The sequence below is a fragment of the Cervus elaphus genome, chromosome 32 (assembly GCF_910594005.1).
Source record: "Cervus elaphus chromosome 32, mCerEla1.1, whole genome shotgun sequence".
NCBI classification, from domain to species: domain Eukaryota; kingdom Metazoa; phylum Chordata; class Mammalia; order Artiodactyla; family Cervidae; genus Cervus; species Cervus elaphus.
Window position 1 is genome coordinate 35,611,194 of NC_057846.1, and position 21,080 is coordinate 35,632,273.

Consider the following 21,080-nt stretch of genomic DNA (forward strand, 5'->3'; position numbering starts at 1 on the left):
TTCATTTTTCTTTTTTTTTTCTTTGCAAAATTTTCTTGAAGTATTTTCCAAATGGGAGTGAATGAGAGAAAAGGTGTATTTGACCAGTTTTATAGATTCTAAGAGTGCTTGTAATAGCTAAAACATAGCCAAAGAAAAGTGTTAAGGCTTATGATAGCATTTATTTCAAGCTGTCACTTACTATAATATCTCCATTTTGTCTTTATTTCTCAAGTTGCTTATTTATAAATCTCCACTCTATTTTTCAGTTGACATATGTTGACAGGCTAACAATATATTACCTGAGAACTGATATACCCTGTATAATGTATCCTCTAAGAGCTGAACAATACATAATAAGTTAACAAACTTACACTATGAAGACAAATCATTGTTTCTAAAGGGAGGTTCATATTTTGATTTTCAAGAAAGGAAAAAAATTTCCCTCCTTTCTCCATCCTGTTCTGATCATTTCCAAAGTTTTATAAAAATGTAAAACAACAAAAAATTCATCTGCTACTTCCTAACGACAGAGGTGAATAATTTAAGAATCACCTCATTGGGTTTTCTACTAGCTTCCTATTTTATTTGGAAAGATCTGAAACTTCATTTTTTAATTCCAAAATACATATCTGCTTTATATCCTTCAATTGTAAAATGATGGTACATCTGCTAATCTGTAGCAATCAAATACTAAGCACTTACAATGTCTCCAATCCTGGAGGAAAAGTTTCCTTTTTGAAAGGATTCCCCTTTTCTGAGCTTTGCTGTTTCCTGTTGGTTAAGTAGTGGCCTGCCCTGGGAAAGCAGAGTTATTTCAGCCATCATTCACTTTCAGTTTACATTAGACTCTGTGGAATATTATAGTGCTATTCAGTATTCATAATCTCTCAGACTTTGCTGTTTTTATGGCCCAGTATAATTTATATGTGGTGTTTGTTGGAAGGTTATCAGAAGCTATTTGGACATAACATTTTTCACAATAAATAATGATGGCACTACTGTTAAAATATCTTTTATTAACTTAACCTACCCAGTAGAATTGGTGTTTAAAACAATGCAAATTAAAGGAGAAAAAAAATCATTCTCAATTTGGGACAGCTTTTAAATAAATGTCCCCCGTCGCTTACACAGCAAGAAGGCCCCCAGATTTCATCTTTATTTGAAGAGTGACATTTAAAAAAATACACTAAGAAGGTTGTATGTAGGCAATGGTTCAGTTAGCATTCATCCCAGGAGCCAATTCCTTTTAAAGAGGAGGAAGTAAATTTCACGTAGGGATGGTTGGTACTCACCTCTTACAGACAACAACACGTGAGCCTGTCACTGCACATGAACGTTCTAACTTAGCCACAGTTGTCATCTGAACTAGGAGAACGTTTTCTTTACTTGATTCTGGATCATTCCGCCCTGCGGATCACCCCGACCTTTCACTGCTGTCCTTCGCGGCAGGGTGCTAACGTTTTCTGGATTTCACTGCTCTTTAGAATTCTCCACCAGAGGGAGGACAAGGGAAGCGAAGCAGGTTTCACCCGCAGTTCTGAGGGAAGTTTGAATCCCAGAAAACTAGCAGGATCTCTGGTCTGTCTCTGCACTCCACTCCCCTGTACCCTTTCACAGCAGAACGGAGGGACTCCAGCTATCTCGGTAATTTTATCGCGGACTGCTTTTCAACCAGGGTTTTATTAGTTAACTTACAACTTAAATAATTAAGTTACGGTGAGAGACACTTTGGGAGACCCCCTTTGCCGAGAACAGGTTATTATTCTTTTAGGAAAAGCTGAAGATGAGAATTCTGGCAGGCACGTTGCTAAACGCAGGAAAGCAGGACACAGACTCATCCAAGGAGCAGTTGAACGACCTTGGAGTCCTCTAACCATCCTCACGGTTCTCTGAGCCCTTCTACCCACATCTGCCTTACTCCGTCCCCTTTCCACCCAGGAGTTTCTCTTTGCCCTGCGTGCATGCGGGGTTTTTCACGAAAGTCAGAAAGGACCGAAAGCCAAACTCCAAGGGGAAAAACAGCGACCGTTCCTTTCCTTCCCACGGGTTCCAAGCCTTAATTTGGCGGGCAGGTGTCAGAGCGGCAAACTCTGGACTCCAGTAATTTTCTCTGCTTTGCAGGGCAGGGACCAGCCCTCCGGGGCGCTGCCTGGCGGGGCAGGGGCGCGAGGAACGGGAGCGCCCGCGTCCCTTCCCGGGTCTCAGGCTCTCCCGGGGCCGCGCGCCCCGGTTCCCGCGGGCGCCGCCGCGGCGGCTGCGCGCAGCTTCCAGCGACCCCTGTCGGGGGTGCCCGGCAGCCGCCCCGCGCGCCGCCCCCCGCCCGGCCGGGCTCGGGGAGGGAAAGGGGCTGCGCCCGGGAGCGCCGAGCCCAGGCTCCTCCTGGTGGCGTGTCCGCGCCTCGGGGTGGGGGTGTGGTGGGGACGAGGGAGGGGGCGAGGCCAGGGGAGGGCGAGAAGGAGGCGCCAGCGTCCAACCTGCGGGTGGGTGGCGGTGGGGCAATTGAAAAAGAGCCGGCGAGGAGTTTCCCCCCCCCAACTTGTCGGAACTCTGGGCTCGCGCGCAGGGCAGGAGCGGAGCGGCGGCGGCTGCCCGGGTGATGCGAGCGCGGGCCGGACGGTAATCGCCTCTCCCTCCTCGGGCTGCGAGCGCGCCGGACCGAGGCCGCGACAGGAGCGGACCGCGGCGGGAACCGAGGACTGCCCAGCGGCGCGCCAGCAGGAGCCACCCCGCGAGCGCGCACGACCGCCGGACGGAGCGCCCGCCAGTCCCAGGTGGCCCGGACCGCACGTCGCGTCCCCGCGCTCCCCGTCGGCCACAGGAGACGCTCCCCCCACCCCCACGCCGCGCACGCCTCGGCCCGGCCGCTGGCCCGCCTCCACTCCCGGGACAAACTTTTCTTGAAGCCGATCCCAGCCCTCGGACCCAAACTTGTCGCGCGTCGCCTTCGCCGGGAGCCGTCCGCGCCGAGCGTGCACTTCTCGGACGAGATGTCGGAGCGCAGAGAAGGCAGAGGCAAGGGGAAGGGCGGCAAGAAGGACCGAGGCTCCGGGAAGAAGCCCGCGCCCGCGGCGGGCGGCCCGAGCCCAGGTGAGTGCGCCGCGCGGCCGGGGCTCCGCGAGCCTGCTCCTTCTTTTTTCTTCCTCCTCCTCTTTCTCGGCTGCCGTCGCCTCTCCCTCGCCAGCCCGCGCGCCCTGCGCACCCGGCGCTGGCTCTGCTCCCGGGCGTCCGCAGGGCCGGGCGGTGCTCGCCCCTCCCTGGAGCCGCCCCTCACCTGGGCGCCGAGCCCCACCCGGGCGTCCGCGCCCCGCGCGCCGGGTGAGGGCGGCAGCCGGGCCCGCGCCCCGGGAGGATCCGGACGCGCCGCGCTCCCTGGCACGGCCTTTGCCCAGCGCCGCAGAGCCGAGCCTCAGCGGGAGCCGGACCTGGCGTGCCGGAGCCGAGGCCGGGTGCGCGCTGGTCCCGCGCCAGTCGCGCTTTGCACGGGGCCCGCCTGCCCTCTAGCGAGAAAAGCGGGAACGGGTGTCCCCCGTTCCGAGCGCCTGGCTCGGAAGAAGGGGTGCGCTAGAGAGAGGCCATGCGAGCGCTCGCGCAGAGGTGTTTTGGGCTCCGGGGAAGGAGTGCGGGGTCCGGGTGTGAGCGGACGTTCACCCGCCTTCAGCCCTGCGGTACTGGTGTTCCGATCAGCGGAGAGAGATTCCTAGAGGTCAGCGAAGCACATCAAACCCAGCCCAGCGCCAGGACTCAGGTCCACTCCAAAAAGGTTCTCAAACTTTCGGCTTTGCAGTTCTATTTCTCGGGGCCTCTTTGATCAATACGGTTAATTTATGTTCCCAAGAGATGCCCATAAGGCAAAAGTTCACCTAAACTTTTGAACCCAGTTGCTTGCTGGTTGTAATAGAAAAGGAAATGCAGTTCAGACTTTGTAGGGAAAAGTACTGTTGGGTCATCAGAACACGGGCGTGAGTGACAGTTTCACCGTCTGCTTCACTGAGAAGGGCTGATGCTGTAGACACTACCCACTACCTTGGACATAGGAGGTATTCCAAATAGATACTAGTTTATGAGTGATTCAGTGAAGATGATTAAAAAAAAGAGGGGGGGAATAGACGGGCTTTTTTCTGCTTCTGGGATTCTCAATTCTTAATCGATCCAGATACCGTAAGTCACGTAGAACATCCCCCAGCACAATTTATAAAACACTTCTGAGGAATTAATTCAATAGCACTTGGTAGTACCGTGACTGAGAAAGATAACAGAGGTATTTGCCTGTTCCTTGCGGGAAGAAAACAAGATTTGCCTAGTCCTCTTATTGGCATCACTGAGAGCATTTCAGAGCCGGGCTTATTGGCAGAGACCTTAAGCAGGTTTTGAGCAAAACAAATTGAACAGAGAGTAATTGTTTGGCCACTGACCGACCGTTCCTGCGCCTGCTTCTGTGATAAGATACTGCTGATCAGCTTCACTATCGTTACCTTGCATTAGTCCTTAGGAGGGTGTAATTGAAATTTTCCTTACCTCCCTCTATTTTGGAGATCCCTATCGCGTTTTATTCAACCAGGGCTGAAATGGGGGAGCTGGATTAGCAACCTCCCTAAGTGACATTCTCTACTGCCCTTTCATAGGCCAGCCTAGTGAGTGAAAGAACTCTTAGACCTGACCACAATGGGAAAGTTGTTAAGAATTTTTTGCGGGGCTCTTTTAAGTGCTGTCCTGTCCTGCCTGGGAAGACTCCGCCTTCAGAAGTTTCTAGGGTCCTCTGGGGGTGGTCTGATGAATTAAGGAGGGGATGGTGGTTTGAAGGAGCATCTCTTTCAGTCTGCACTTTGTCACTGCTTCAGGGCAGCAGTGCCTTAGTTAACATAGGCATTTCAGATAAGCACCCGTGGAGGTGGGAGAGATTTTAAGAGCCAGCAGGCATTTCTGTGTCCTGCAGATCTCCTCTCTTAGGTAGGCAGCTGTGTGGGGACCAAGTAACGTTACCTCCTGGCACAGGGTCCCAGAGCATCCTTGGCGACCCTCATTATGCTGTGCAGTCCCATCGCTGTAATCCCCTTTAAACCAGATAGATTGGCATCTTTAAGTGACATTCTCTTTATTTTGTACACTTTATTTTGTATCGGGGTATAGCCGATTAGCAATGTTGTGATGGTTCCAGGTGAAGAGCGAAAGGGACTCAGCCATACATACACATGTATCCATTCTCCCCTGAACTCCCCCCGGTCCAGTCTGCCAAGTAACTGGGCAGAGTTCCCTGTGCTATACAGAAGCACAGGTCCTTGTTGGTTATCCATTTTAAACATAGCAGTCTGCCCTTGCCCATCCCAAACAAATGAACTTACTTACAAAACAGAAAGAGACCCACCGACTTAGAGAAGAAACTTATGGTTGCCCCCCCGCCCCGGGTTGGCGGCGGGGTGGGTGGGTGTGGGTTGGGGAGAATGAGGGGAAGAGATAGTTAAGTGATGTTTTCTTTACTATCTTCCCAGAGAACCTGGGGTGAACTTGGCTCTAGGTTAGCTTTCGGTGTCTTTGTCTCTTTTCCATCGGGTGGGTTGTCTTCTTTGGGGAGTAACATTTTACCCTTCCTCCAAGGCCCCTTGTGCTTGTTAAACCCTAAAAACCAGATAAGAATATTTATTCTTCATTGGATTCAAAAAGAGCCATCAGCTGAAAACCTGCTTTAGGTAACAGCACATGGCATTAAATAGTACTGCTTGGAAATCACTGTTTGTTCCTTCTTGTCCTTTCCCTTGTAATGTTGTCAGTACTTTCCCTTATCTTAGGAGAATAAATAAGTGAGAGCCACAGTGGTTTGCGAGAGAAAAACACACACCTCTTTGTCAAGGATTTTTGCACTCTTTAGTCCTCAGGCATCCTCAAAGGAAATGACCTCTAGAGGCCATGGTTATAGCATTGCCACTTGGCATACCAGCTCAAATTAGGGCTTACAAGGACACCCGTCTCTTAAATAGCTCCCCCATCACTGTCCTTCAATCCCAAGTTTCACCTCTTTCTTAAAACAGCCGCTGGAACCTTCTATCCCCTATGACGCCTATGCAATGGCCAGGCCTCCCTTTGGATGTTATAACATTACTTCATGACAGTCAAGGGAGAGATAAGACTGAGAACTCAGCCCCTCAGCCCTGCTGTGTGCCGTATTATATGCAGAGGCATAAACACATCTGTTGGAGGGATCGTTTTGGGGATGGGGGAAAGGTTTCTTTAACTTTCATGCGACATGTGTGACTGATACGTGATACATACGTAGCTATGTTTCATAGCATCGCATTTTTCTACAATTAACTGAATATTGAATTGCATACTATTGGGGCTGCAGATGTTCAGCAGCATTATCTCTGCTCCAGTAATGGCTCAAATGGGTCCCAAGCCCTTGGGGTCATTGATTCTTCTTCTTGGCTCAAAAAAAAAAAAAAAAAGCAAACTCAGCATCATCCTGGGCTTTGCAACTCAGATCCATGTACCAAGAGCCCTGTAACTTCCCGCGCCTCTTTCATGGACTTCCCATGTCCAGGCTGTTCATCTTGATTCAGCTCAACAGACTTTGTCTGTCAAAGCCTGAATTGCAAACCCAGAGCTTCACCCTCCTCCCCAGATTTGGTGTCTGGCTCGAAGCTCCTTTTATGAACCTCTGCTTGCTGATGTTTTTGTTTCTTTAAAACACTGCGAAGGATTCTTTTTTTCCTCTTAAATGACCTGGAACCAACTTATTATCAAGCCTAGCTCAGTTCTAGAACTACTAGGTCTCCCTTCATCTCTAGCATCAGGAGTCATTTGTAAGTACAAGTGGTGGAGTCATGAAGACACTTAATATCCCAAATGAGTAGAAGCCAGCCAGGTGCTCCCCCGGGGACATCACCCACCTGTTTTGTTAATTCAGTGTCTCCCCAGGCTGAAGTGCTTGTCAACATTCTTGGGTATAAAGTGCGCCGTCCCAACTAGGGCAGCGTGTGTTTACAGAACAGAAAGAATGCCCCACGATCTGTTTTCAGCCTGCTGGCTTGTAACCACTTAGATTATGTAATTAAGAAACACATTAAATGTTCATTTTAGAATGAAGTTGGGTTTATTTTGGAGAACTGTTTTAAAGCAGAAAGAGTGGGAGAAACTTGAGATACTGTTCTGCTAACTGCAAAATGAGAGAAGGAGACTGATGGAAAAATGGGGAGAAAAGAAACACAAAATATGTAATTAGAAAATATTGAACCAGTGTGAAAGCAGTGAACACGTTATTACATGCCAGGCACTAGGCTGGACACTTTTATACTTATTAATAAGGGAGCTGCTCTTCATTAACTACCCCACGATGTTCCAGGCAATGTAACAGATGTCTGTGTGTTTTGTCACCTGTCCTTTAGTACAAAATTGCCTCATTATTACAGGATACCTAGTTCTTAGCACTACAGCTGGATTGCCTGGGTTTAAATCCTAGTTCTGCTGCTCTTTACTTGTATAGTCATGGTCAAGTTACTTAATCTCTCCATGCCTGTTTCCTTATTTGTAAAATCGGGATCATGATCACGTTATCGTAGAGTTGTTCTGAGGCTTAAACGAGATAACAGCAGTAGTAAGTGCCCCATCAATATCCAAAGCATCTATGCCTTTGCCAAGATATTTGATTAAAGTTTTCCAAATTCACCTTTTATGGTAAAAAAAACAATCCACAGCTGGCCTTAGATCAGAGTAAGTATAAATATTAATATCTACTACCTGTAAATAGAGAGAAAAGTGGATAAGTATGTCAAATACCATCACTGCATATATGTATTATGAAAACAGTCCTGAATGGAGTCTAAATATTGAAAGTAGAGTGAGGTGCAACATCATTTTATCTCTGGCTGAAAAAGGTTGAGGTTTCAAGCTCGAGAAGGTTTTGAAACACGAGTCCTTTTCTGATCACACTGAAGAGTCCATGCTTATATAGAATGCATGCATAGTCTTCTCTTTGGGAACTAGTAGGAATTGAAAAGGAAACTGTGTGTCAACATGCTCTTGGTTATCTTTTAATCAAGTGTAACTGGTATGTTGCCAGCAAGGTTCCTAGAATCCAGTGCAGGTATTTCTAAATATAAACAAAATAATGAATATAAAAAAATCTACATATTTCATTATTTTAACCCCCTGCCCCTCACTAGAATGGCTATAGGCTGCATGTCTGTGCTCAGTCGGGTCTCTGCGACCCCCTGGGCTGTAGCCCATCAGGCTCCTCTGTCCATGGGATTCTCCAGGTATGGGTACTAGATTGCTACAGGTAATGCTTAAAGTTCTAGGAGTGTGAATCTTAGTACATCGATGTGTTATTAGCATTCTCACAAGTGAAATTTGACACTAACAGTATTGAGAGACATCCTATTTTTATATGACAGAAGAAAACAGACCAAATGTCAATATTGTTTAAGTAATTTAAATTTTTTTAAAGAAATAGAAAAGTAGACTTCTAGTATTTTGGTTAACCCTTGAATTCTCTTCTCTTGACAAACAGAAAATATAGAAACTGATATTATACAGTATTAGCTTAAAAACTCTTTCTCTTCATGAGAGGAAAATAACAAGTATACTATCAGGTACATAAAATGAAATTTCCTCAAAGGAACATGTGCTTTGGTGGGTTCATCCTAATCCTACATGTTTACACACGTGTCCTATGTGGGTTTTAAGAGAGTTTTTAAAAGCAAGCTACCAGAATGCCAATAGATGTCAGTGTTTGTTGCTTTAGAAAAAGTGAGGTGTTAGAACTTAAAAATTCTTTTAAAGTTTCATCCTTCATTTATTCTCAATTTTGATACACATAAAGCTGGCTACTTTGAAAAGTTGACAATTAGTAATACCCTATATAACCTTGTTACCTAACTTCCTTTAGGGTTGACTTAAGTCAGTCCTAAAGAAAATCAATGCTGAAGCTGAAGCTGACGCTCTAGTACTTTGGCCACCTGATGTGAAGAGACGACTCATTAGAAAAGACCCTGATGCTGGGAAAGATTGAAGACAGGAGGAGAAGGGGATGACAGAGGATGAGATGGTTGGATGGCATTCAGTAGACATGAGTTTGCGCAAGCTCTGGGAGATGGTGAAGGACAGGGAAATGTGGTGTGCTGCAGGCCTTGGGGTTGCAGAGTCAGACACAACTGAGCAACAACAACAATGTTACTTCCTTACATTTTGTAAATGAAAATATCACATTTTCACAGCCCTCTCTTCTAAATATGAAAAGATGTCTCTGCAGTTCATTCCTTAAGGAATTTAGGAGGCAGGCTGAAAATACACATCAGTGCATTCCTTTTTTTTTTTTTTTAACTGAATGAACAATTATTTGAGAATGTGTTACGTATACCTTGGATTTATTTTGCATTTGTAAACTATAAATTAAGTATTCATGTTTCTTAGGTCGCCGTATTAAGACTGAGTAAGTGCATTTTTGAGTCCAGCTCCAGTAGGTCTGTGGAGTTCTGCCTTTGGAAGGTCAGATATGGTCAGAATTCTTGTCTTTCTGTGTTTCACCAGTATCACCTTTTTCTGGCCTCCAGAGGGTGCTCCAAGAGCATTACACTGCTATTCCCCAAAGAATGACTCCTTTTTTCTTTCCTTAAATTGACTTCGATATTCTGGGCAATCTTTGGGGAGGAATAGGATCTGGATTTCCTCAGAGTTACTACCTCAACTGTAGTTTGCTTCCCAGTTAGACCAAAATAGACCAAATTTGCTAAGAACTCTGAATCGGAACATTCCAAGACATTATTCTGATGATGACTATGCAGTTGTCAATTTGCAAGGGCACATCTCTGAAATTTACTTTCCTTTTATTTTAATTTTATGGGGATATAATTGATTTACAAGGCTGTGTTAGTTTCAGATGTACAGAAAAGTGATTCAGTTATACACACATATATATATGTATGTATGTATCAACTCTTTTTTAGATTATATGTATGTATGTATCAACTCTTTTTTAGATTCTTTTGCTTTACAGATTATTACAGAGTATTGAGTAGAGTTCCTTGTGCAATACAGTAGGTCCTTATTCCTTATCTATTTTATATGTAGCAGTGTGTATATCTCAGCCAGAAACTTTTCCCCAAAGAACTAGCATCTTATAAGCATCTTTCGGTTGCCTTGGAGAACACTTTCTTTGGCATAAGTTTGGGCAGTATCTACAAAGATATTTAGTCATATTGAAAAGTTTCACTATAACATTGAAAACTTATACATGAACACATCAAAAACGAAGGATCTTTAGGGATATGTCCATTGTCATGTCTTTACACCGTATCCGCAACCCCTAGCTAAATGTTTATGAACCTTACTTTGACTGAGCTACACATTTTTGAAAATGGGTTGGCATGACTAATTCTCTTGGATATGGGCTAATATTATAACACTGTCACAGAACTGTTATTTGCTCATGGTTTATTCCACCCTGCACTGATCACTTTCACTGTGAGTTACTCCAAGTCTATTACTCCCTTCTCTTTTTAAAGGACAATATTGTTCACGTTGTTTTGGTCCAGGTAAGGTATTATTGATGGAAAGTAGCCTGTGCTCTGCATTGGTGTTCCAGACCTTCTGTTTTATAGCTTCAATTGCAGGTAGCTGGGTCCTCTGGGAAGCTGTTAAGTTGTAGTTTCAGGGATATGAGAGAGTCAGGGAAATGCTTTATTAGGCTGAACCATCAGAACTTGTCAATTCTATAAATGATGCATGACTGGATATTGTCAGTGTCATAGTTTTGTATTTGGACTCTCGTTAATAGCTTGACTTTATGCCTTACATAGTGTTTTTAAAAATAGAAGAATGACAACTTTGAAAAAAATTCATAATTTTGTTAATTAAGTGAGGTTAAAGTAATATATGGTATAGAAGAAATCTGGGCTAGGAAGTCATTAAACCAGTGGCATTTTCTTCAATAAATAGACCAGGTCATGTGATATCTATGTAAAATGAATTCACCATAAACGTAGGTTGCCAGGGCAAAGAGCACTTTCCCTTGGAGAGAAAAGTAATACATTTGTACCATAACATGCCACTTGGATTTTTTTGAACCTTTTCAGTTCAGTTGCTCAGTCATGTCCTACCCCATGAATCGCAGCACGCCAGGCCTCCCTGTCCATCACCAACTCCTGGAGTTTACTCAAACTCATGTCCATCGAGTTGGTGGTGCCATCCAGCCATCTCATCCTCTGTTGTCCCCTTCTCCTCCTGCCCCCAATCCCTCCCAGCATCAGGGTCTTTTCCAATGAGTCAGCTCTTTAGCAAACTCTTATTATGCTTTATCTTACCCACCATATTTCTACAGAGATGTGAGTGAGAAATATTGACTAGTGAGCAATCTTGGCCTTATTTTATGGAATAATATTTTTAAAGACTTGACTCAGTTTCACTGTACTATAGCAATTCAGTTTTTCTAGTAGTTTTAATAGAATTTTACTGTCAAGTGAAAATGTGTTCATTATGAATGGCCTCTATTACTTTGTAAAGAAGGATAATATTAGACAAAGCCAGATTTTTAAAGTATATATGTATCTGTTTATAATTATAACTCACCTGTTTGTTACATATAATCTCACAATTGTAAAAACAAACTCCATTTTTAAAGGATATGTCAGTCTCCTTAACTATTCCACAGTAAATATAAAACCAGTTGTTAAAAGGAAATGTCTGAATTCTAACTTGGAAAATTTTTTTTTCAGAACAAATAAGTCTTATGCATTTATCAAAATGTTCTGAATACTGACTGTTTTATATTTAAGGACTCCAGAATTTAAAATGAAAATTCCTGTACATTTTGTAACTTTTTCAAAAATGTACTTCAATCCTAGGTAAGGCACGGTTTGGATATTAACTATGCATAAAAAAAAATTTCTCTGTTGAAGCCCTGAAGAGAATTTTTTATCTTAATTAGCTGTTTTTAGTTCAGTTCAGTCACCCAGTGGTGTCTGACTCTTTGCGACCCCAAGGACTGCAGCACACCAGGCTTCCCTGTCCATCACCAACTCCCGGAGCTTACTCAAACTTATGTCCATTGAGTCAGTGATGCCACGCAACCATCTCCATACCAACCAATTAACTGTTTAGTCCATCATCTATTTGAAATTTTCCACTGGTGTATAATAATAGGAAATCATATTTGCACGTGAACTGGTAAGAAATGCATGCAAAAATCAAAGAGGAAAGAAAGTGAAGGAGATAGTCAGTAGGTATTTAAAAATAAACTAATGCCCATGATAAGAGAGTTTTGTATTTTAGAGATAAATACATACGTTGCTGTTTAGTTTAGAAATGTGGATTTTGTGAATTGAATGCCCTTTCTGTCCTTAAGTTTATCAGAAGTTAACAAAAGTTTCCAGTTTTCCCTGGATGTGTTTCTTCTCGCCTTTCCTCATGGTATGCAGTGGACTTTCTGTTGTATTGAGAGACAGGTGAGGGGGTGCAGAAGAGGATTGGTGACTTGCTTTAGTAGTGATTGACGGGAAGTAGGCTGCAGATTTCTCCTGGGACACAGCACGCTGTGGTTTCATATCTGCAATGTGAACATTTGTGTTGGGTTGACCAAGAAGGCCATTTGGGCTGTTTAACATGAACTGGTATATGGAAAACATTTTTTTTGTGTGGAATTTCCTTTGCCTCTCTTCTCCTCCAAACTTGGAAAGATGGCTTTTTAGTTACGAGTTTACCCTGTATTAATGGTTACGAGCATCTAACTGAAAGGGTTGTTTTGTATTTGTGTTCTGTATTCATGTGATATGTGAGTATACGGTAGGAAGCCTTCTTTGGATGGAGGCCAACATTCTATCCATTTGTAACCTCATTTGGGGCTGAGCTGACTCTAAAACGTGTACTCATGCAGTTTGGCGTAACCCAAATGAAAGCTTTAATTCCTCATTTTGATGCTTCTCTTTTCTTCTCCCCAAACCCACTGGAGTGAAGGAGGCACACAGTGTGAATGACATTTTGAACCCACATCTATATATTCCACAGGGGGTGGGATGAACCGTCACCCCCACAGAAAAGCACGTGTGTGTTGTACACTGCTTAGTCATGTCTGACTCTTTGCAACCCCGTGGGCTACAGCCCACCAGGCTCCTCTGTCCTTGGGGATTCTCCAGGAAGGAATGCTGGAGTGGGTTGCCATTCCCTTCTCCAGGGGATCTTCCCAACCCAGGAATCAAACCCAGGTCTCCCACATTGCAGGCGGATTCTTTACCGACTGAGCCACCAGGGAAGCCCATACCTGGATTTAAGCCCTCCTGGGTGTGGTCCCACTCCTGACACCTTTGATCCAGCCATCTTCTCACAGGCAGTATCTTGACGTTTGGCAGCACTTTAGAACTGAGCAGTATTTTGCCTTTTCTGCACATTTTCTGGCCTGTTCACCTTAAAAATAAAAACCCCATTTCTGAATGTGACCACTGGGGGGAAAAAATTGACTCTGTTCTTCCCTAACCAACAGTCCAAGTGAGAACTGAATTGTCGTGTTTGAATAGAGTGTGATTCAGAATATACCAGCATGAAAGTTTGACCTTGAGCACCCCAGAGTAGAGGTTTCGGGGACACTTGATGGTGGGCCTGTCTTAGTGATGGCCGTGTGCCTCCAGGGTTAGAAATGCTGGTTTGGGTTCCGCCAGAGGAGTGGTTGAAAGGCAAGGAAGGCTCTGGTTCTGTCCTCGGATGCGTGGGGTGAACTCTGACAGTGACAAGCGCGTAAGCCTCAGTTTCTATGTGTGTACGCTCTGGGAAATACGATATAATTCACGTGGTTGTTCTAGGAGTAATGCTGAGTGTTGTGCTGGGTACAGAGTAGGAATTAAATGATCACTTTTTTTTTGTTTTTTTTTGTTTAAATATTAACAAAACCTAAGCACTTTTCCAGTGTATCTTCCTACTTCATGCATCTGTATCAATATTGTCTGAACTTTAAGCCCTCCAAAAATAACTATAAATACTGTACATTTTTTCACAGGGTCCTATACCCAAAGCTCCTTTGTAAATAACCATCGTGTTATTGATAATACATGTCAAATATTTATTAGGCATACCTTCTATGGCTTTGGGCTGTTGCTGAGAGTTGGATGCCATGTATATAACACATTCCTAAAAAGAGCAGCCAGATAGTCTTGACCTTGAACTTACCTTGAATTTTGGTCTATAGATAAACTCGTGTTTTTGGAGAACAGAGGAATACTAGGAGTGATGTTTTAATGGATGGGTGCAATAATAGTTTACGTGTGCTTGTGTTTTTAATAATATACTTCTTTGAAAATATATGCCAGTTAGTTCTTTAGTTATAACTTTTGCTTTGCTAATCTCCTATGCCCTGATGGTCAAGGATAATTTTGTTTTACACATAGTGCCTAGCAGAGTACTTTGCATACAAATATTTATAGAATAAAGGAGTGAGAATCATTTGTCTGTATATATTTGTTGACTATTTTGTTTCCTGCATTACAAGGATAGATAATTGTAATGATGAATTGATTTTAATTGGAGCATATTGTGTTGTGCTATGTGTGTGTACTTTATTGTCTGAAAAAATTTTCCATTTGTATATTAAGTTGACATTATTTTGTGTGTGTATGTATATATATGTACATGTATGTATGTGTATATGTATAAAAGCCTGCTTTTATATTTTGGTATGTTCTCTTTTCTCTGCCAATAGAGCGACAGTGTCTGTATTAAGCACATGATATTTCATTGTTTGAAATTATGGAACTTTCTACATTTTCCACTTTCAGTGGTTTTTCAGTAAATAAAGAAGGGGAGCCTGCCTTGAAGCTTGTGAAATGGTAGATTTTTATAAACAGTTAAAATAGCACTAATATTGAAAATTATTGTAATCTATTTCTGAGAAATATATTGAAGACTGGTACTTTGCTCCCAGAAGGATTAATTCGAATACAGAAAATAGACAGTGGTTATAATTTCTTTAGTGAGGTCACCTTACTGTATGCTTGAAATTTTCCCTGGGGGGCAGGAAAGAGAACGATTCATGCATTATCCATTTTGGGAAAGAGTTATATATGTACAGGAATTATGGAAATGAGCTAGTGGGTTTGTCAAGAGAAAACCAATTATTTGACTACTGAGTTGAATAGAGAATGAAATACATAGTTTTCCATATATTAAATTGAATAAGAATGGGAGACTTGGGCCCTAACGGTTGTTTTTTGGGTTTTGTTTTCACATGTTGATTGTACGGTGTGTTCTCCATTGCCCTTAACCTGACAGGAAGGAGAAATATGAATAAGAATTATTTTATATATTTTGGTATTTGGAAAGCAGCATCAGAGTTTTAAATATTGTGTGCATTATTCATGCCCTGTCGAAAAGGACTGGCTTCAGACTTCACTGGCAGTCCAGTGGTTAAGACTCCACACTTTCGCTACTGCAGGGGCACGGGTTCAATATCTGGTTGGGGAACTAAGACCCTGCATGCTACACAGTGTGGCCCAAAAATAAAGAGACTAGCCTCCACTGGGGCATGGGAGAGAGAACAGCTCATGCATTATCCATTTTGGGAAAGAGTTATACATATAGAAGGAAGGTAGGTAAGACAAGGCCATTATCTTCCACTGGGAATTAGCAGAAACTCAGGGACCCTGTAGAGAGTATAGTTTCTGAGAGCTAGAGACTCACTCACCTCTCAGATCGAATGTACAAGAGATGCCCGTCACCAAGAGAGCATCTGAGTTAGACTGTACAGGGCAAAAAATGTCACCACTTACAAGATGCTACTCGCAATAGAGAAAATATTCACAAAACATAAAAAGCTCAGTGACAACCCTGTATCTGAACTTGGTGACTGTAAGATAAAGACAGATTTCAGTTTTCCCTTGCACCCCCCCACTGAGGGTAGGCTTACTTCATCTCACCTCTTGAAATCGTGATGAAAAGGCAGGATGCAGCCATCTTGCCCTGAGCCCATCAATCTGGGACCAAAACACCCTGGAGCCGGAAGGATGGTAGTAACTCTCTTACAGGGATTTGCATCTGGACAGGCATGTTTGGAAAACTTCAGGACACCTTCAGACATTATAGGATTCCCTGAGAGAGACAGCCAGAGACTGAATGGTCTTTTTTTGTCATTTTAGACATGTGATTTTGTGAAGTTAATGCTGACCTTAATGCAAATGCCCATTTGGGATTTGTTGCTATGAAACTCTAAGGCAGCTAGATGGCATGGCTTTTGAATAATGTTGTTGCTCTTGAGCAAGATAAGTTATAAGTGTTTCAGGAGAACAGTGTATTCATCCCCCAGTGGTCTTACCATTCTCACATTCGCTCAGAGAGAAGTCACCCTCTGGAAGATTCAGTGTTTTGCTAGTGTGAATATGTCAACTCCCTATAAAATATAAGAATAGAGTCCCTACTCAGAACTTAATAAGAATCTAATTTTTTGTTAGGAATACAGTGGTTCTTTGTTTAAAGCTCCCTTGATAAATTAAGGAAATAATAGATATCCTTTCAATTGTCATTTTTCATGGTCCATTTGTAACTAAAAGCCTCTTATTTAAGTAAAAACATGGTTTCATGGACAAAGTCACTATGTTTCTGGTCACTCGAGGAAATAAGAAATGGGAAATTTTATTACATATTGATATACATATTCAAAGGTCCAAGTTCTAAATTTGCACGTTGACTTAATAGGTGGGTATATGCTTTCTATGGAAACAGACTTTATTTTCAATTACTTCCAAAAAGCATTAATAAATAATTGTATTTAAAATGGACTACAACTGCCTTTTAACCAGTCAGATAGGTTTACATTTTATGGGATTACTTTTGTGATTACCCATCCTATGAATATTCAGGATTTGGTGTAAGAATGGAGTCATTACATTGTAAGGACATTTACAAGCGTATGTACAAAAATAGGTAACTTTCTATCTTCAATCACCTCAGTTTCTATAAAGCAAAAAGTATACTTGGGCTATTTTTTTAATCTATTTTATTGACTTTGATTATTTTATTTATTTTAAATTTATCCTTTTTTGGTTTGCAGGATAGAGGTCAAAACAATCTCAGTTTTACTTCGAGCATTTGATTTGGTCACTTAGATACTTTTAATTCTTAGAGAACAAACCAGTGTCCTCACCCAGAGGAATTTTTAATTGAGTGATCATCTGTGCACATTTTAGCAGTTCCTATCTCCTGACTGTGAACCTCTCAAGGTCATGTCTGTCTTGTGAGTTTTCATTATCTCCAGGGCCAGCACAGTGATGGGGGCATAGTTGTTGGTCTTAAGAATTTATTCAGTGGTCTAATGAAGAAGGAAATATCTCTAATTTGCTTAAAATGATGCATTGTGGGAGTTTATGAGAAGCAGTTTAATAATTATGTTTCTATCAGTTAATAAGAAAGTCTGAGTGGAAATTCAGCAGTACTAGCAATTCATGGATTTGTTCCTAAATTGACCATGTGTGGTTTTCCTACTTTAAATTTGCATGTTTTATCTTCAGGTTCTCAGTGAGTAGTAATCAGTGCTGAATTATTCAGACTAATAAATAGGAATTCAAAATTTACTCAACCCTAAATTGTTTTTGTTTTTCTCTTAAGTACGTAAAGGCAGTTGAGAAACTAAGCTGATGCTGGTCAAGGAATTATTATTTATAAATACTTAGAGCATTGCCTGGAACATCGTGTTTGTCACGTTAGGAGTTTGTTATATAAATAAATAGCAGTCATTCCTGGTAAGTAGTGAAAATAATCTTAAACAATATTAATACTACCTAAAAAGTAAACTCTTAAATACAACCACAGCAGCTCTGAGGGAGAATCAGTTCGAACTGAAAAGGTTATCTTAGAGGTCATGTCCTTGAATCACTTCTTTTAAAGTGAGGAAACCACAAAATCCAGCAAGAATGTCTGTCCCAGTGCTAGAACCCAGGTGTCCAGATTTCATGGTAGACACTAGAATTACTATAATGCTGCATTTTCAAATCTAAGATGGACACCATATATGAATTCAATGTTTATAGTACTGTAGGTGTTATTATGCTTCCAAGTAAGAGAGATATATTTCTGTCATCAGATAGCTGTTTGGGGTACATCATTGATATGATTTTAATTATTTTGAGGGTTGCAGTAAATTTAAATCCGCTAAATTTTTGTATCTAATTGTCCCTTGTTATATCGTATGCCCAAGTGGGTTCAAGAAATATTAACCAACAAGATGACTAGTAAAGTAAGTCATCCTAATGTCATAACCTGAAAGATGGGAGTAGTGTGTGTGTGTTGGGGGGGGTTGGTTGGTGAATTCACAGATGGTGTGGATGTGAGCTGTCTCAGTGCTCCAAAACTTTGTTAGCCGTGATACCTTGATGCAACAGGCTCTGGCAACAAGAGAGACCTCTGTGGGCTGAGTATTCTGTAGAAAAGATGTCCAGGCAAAAAGGAGCCATGAACACTTGTGCCTTGACAGCTGCTAGGAGGCCATCAAGTGACTCCCTTGCATCTGTGAGCCACTGACCAGTCACTGATCACAGTGACATTTTATCACTAACAACCTGAATTATCTTTGACCCAGAGACCCAGGGGGTCAAAGGCCTCCTAGTCCATTATTAAATTTCCAGAGTGGTAGTTCAATTTGCTTTAGGAGATTTATTTATGTTTATTTATTTAGCTTTTTGTGGGGGAGAAGGAGGGAAACAGGAGGAAAGACAGATGCAGTTGTTGTTTTTTTCCTCCCTTAGAGGATTATTCTTTCGTCCAGACCTTTAAATGGAAGATTTTGCTAAAATCCTAAAAGAAAGGAGGGTCCCAAGCCTCAGCATAGGGTGGTTTTCGTCTGGGCCTCCCACGGTGTCCTCAAGGTTACCGAGAACCTTCACTAAACTGGGGCTTCGCAGAAGAATAAGCCTCTCTCCACAGGTTGGACAGGGAGGGGCTTTGCCTGTAGGACAGCACAGATCCTTTGAGAGTGGAAGAAACTTACAAAGTTTGGCTGATTCATAGTCAACTGGCCCTTTTAATGAGGGCCTTAATTAGTGGCTAGAAGAGACCGAAGAGTTCATTTGGAGCCCATCCAAGGCGCTGGGAGGGCAGACAATGCTGATTCCCAGCCAGTCAGATTGAAAGACTCTCCCAGGTCATACCCCAGGGAAGCAATCCTGGCTGGGAGCGCTGGAGAGTGAAAGCCTGGCTTCCGCATGTGTGTGTGTGTGAACCTGTAAAACTGTACAATAATCAGTCATCTTTTGAGAGAAAGAGGAAAGCAGTAGATGGTAGATGTGGTGAAGGAATCCCAATGTGATGGGGTGGAAAGGGTGCTGCTCAAGTGGGCAGAACAGAGACAGACAGAGAAAACATACAATGCTCTTATGGTCATTTAAAGTACCTGGGATTTATTTTCTTATCTCAAAATTAAGGAGGTTTATTTAGATGAAATGTAAACATTTTAGACGCGATCAGGAACATTAAGGGTGGTGTGACCGTAGACTGAAGGTGTGAACGTTTTAGATGTAAAAGAAAACTATCAGAGGATTCAAAATCTGCATTGTATCCATTGGTGGTCTCCTTAAGACTGTCCTGCTGAATTCTGTGTAATGCTTTCCCAGTACATTTTATAGTGAATACCTTTACAGAAATCTTAAGGTATTCAATAAATAATAGTCCTGTAAGGTCTAGGCAAACAAATCTATTGTATGTAGGAAATTGTCTTCTGTAATTTTTGACCGGTGAGCTAGTAATGTGGTTAATATATCTTGGGAAACACCTGGAAGATTTGTTTAGGTATGTGAATTATTTAGTGAAAATATAGAGCATGATAATAAATATGTTTACAAATGACTAGTACAAAGCCTTTCATGTGAAGTTCCCAAGAGGAGCCGGGTACTGGCTGTGAATTATGAACTGTGATAACCTTAAGGTAGTTGTTCCCAGCAAGAATATGATACAGTTAAGAGTTATGAGATTTTACCTCTACCAAGGCCAACAAGTGTGGAGCAGCAAAGACAGACTGGGTAGAGCTGAGAAACTTTTAACGTATTTGCTTTAAACATGATAACGTTGTTTAATTTTTTCTGTGTTGATTTTTCTTTAGGTTTAATATTGGTTCTTCTCCATCCTCCACTTTCTAGTAAGACATTTCCTTTTTTTTTATAGGCTGTGGTGTTTTTCCAGAAGTGATATCCTGCACTAAAATGCACAACATGTTGTTTTAACAGTGTCAAGCATCTTATTAACAGGAGGATCATAATATTACGTTAATTTAAGATGCTATATATTTTCTCTGTAGTAACTCTGAATTGTCATCAAGGATACTTGTAAACTTTCCATTATGAAGATTCACAGATTTATCTATCCTCCTGTTGATAAAGCAAATATTTTTTTTTTGGTAAAGCAGATATTTTATTGGAAAGGCAGCAGACTTCTTTTTAAGTGAAATGGATTAAGCTATTGTGATTGTTGCTGTGAATGTGTAAACAAGTCATTTTGATTGCCTTTTTTGACATCAGTAACACTGGGTCCCTCACATAGAAACAAAAAATGTTTTCTGCATACTATGCATTTCAAAGATTTATTGATAAGATATAAAGTGCAAATCAAGGGTCTGAGGAGAAGTATATGGAAGAAAACTTATTTCTCAAAAACTTAGTCTAAGTGAGAAAATATTGTGTAAACCCTGGGTGCCTCACTGTGGCCTGGAGATATATTTAAGTGTATCATCCAGGGGTCCATTTATTACCAGGAGAGGATCAATTCCACTTATTCTCTTTCTCTGTGGCACAGCTCCAGGAAGGAATTTTAATTGATTGGTGGGAAGATTTTAACACACAAAACTTATAAGCCAAGCACTGTTATTTCTAGTCCAGTGGCTTTACCACATTATTGGGTAATAAAGCTAAAAGCTGCCAAATGTTTCAGAATTATTTTCAGAAATTTACATCCTCTCTGAGAAAGAGCTAAGAGAAAGGGCTTAGTCAGCATGCAATTATGGTATTAGATAAAATATACAGTTTGATCTAAAACTAAGATGCAGTGAGTAGTCAGTATACTTTAATCAATCAAAAACTGTTGAGAAGTTAGTTGTCATTCTCACCGCCACTCCTTTGAAAGTAATCTGCCTTTCTTCTCTGAATGCTTTT

General features: G+C 41.9%; 1 protein-coding gene across 6 annotated transcripts in view; it reads left to right on the top strand.

Moving 5' to 3' along the window:
• The first annotated feature begins 2,437 nt into the window (after window positions 1–2,437).
• NRG1 (neuregulin 1) overlaps window positions 2,438–21,080 on the top strand; it is a 229,605-nt gene continuing 210,962 nt past the window's right edge. For 2 of the 6 annotated variants that reach the window (XM_043893621.1, XM_043893623.1), the window contains exon 1: window positions 2,438–3,069. In XM_043893621.1, coding sequence (XP_043749556.1) covers window positions 2,970–3,069 — 100 coding nt within the window. In that variant the 5' untranslated portion in view covers window positions 2,438–2,969. The remainder of the gene's footprint in view (window positions 3,070–21,080) is intronic. The other 4 variants (XM_043893622.1, XM_043893624.1, XM_043893627.1 and 1 more) reach the window with 2 other exon arrangements.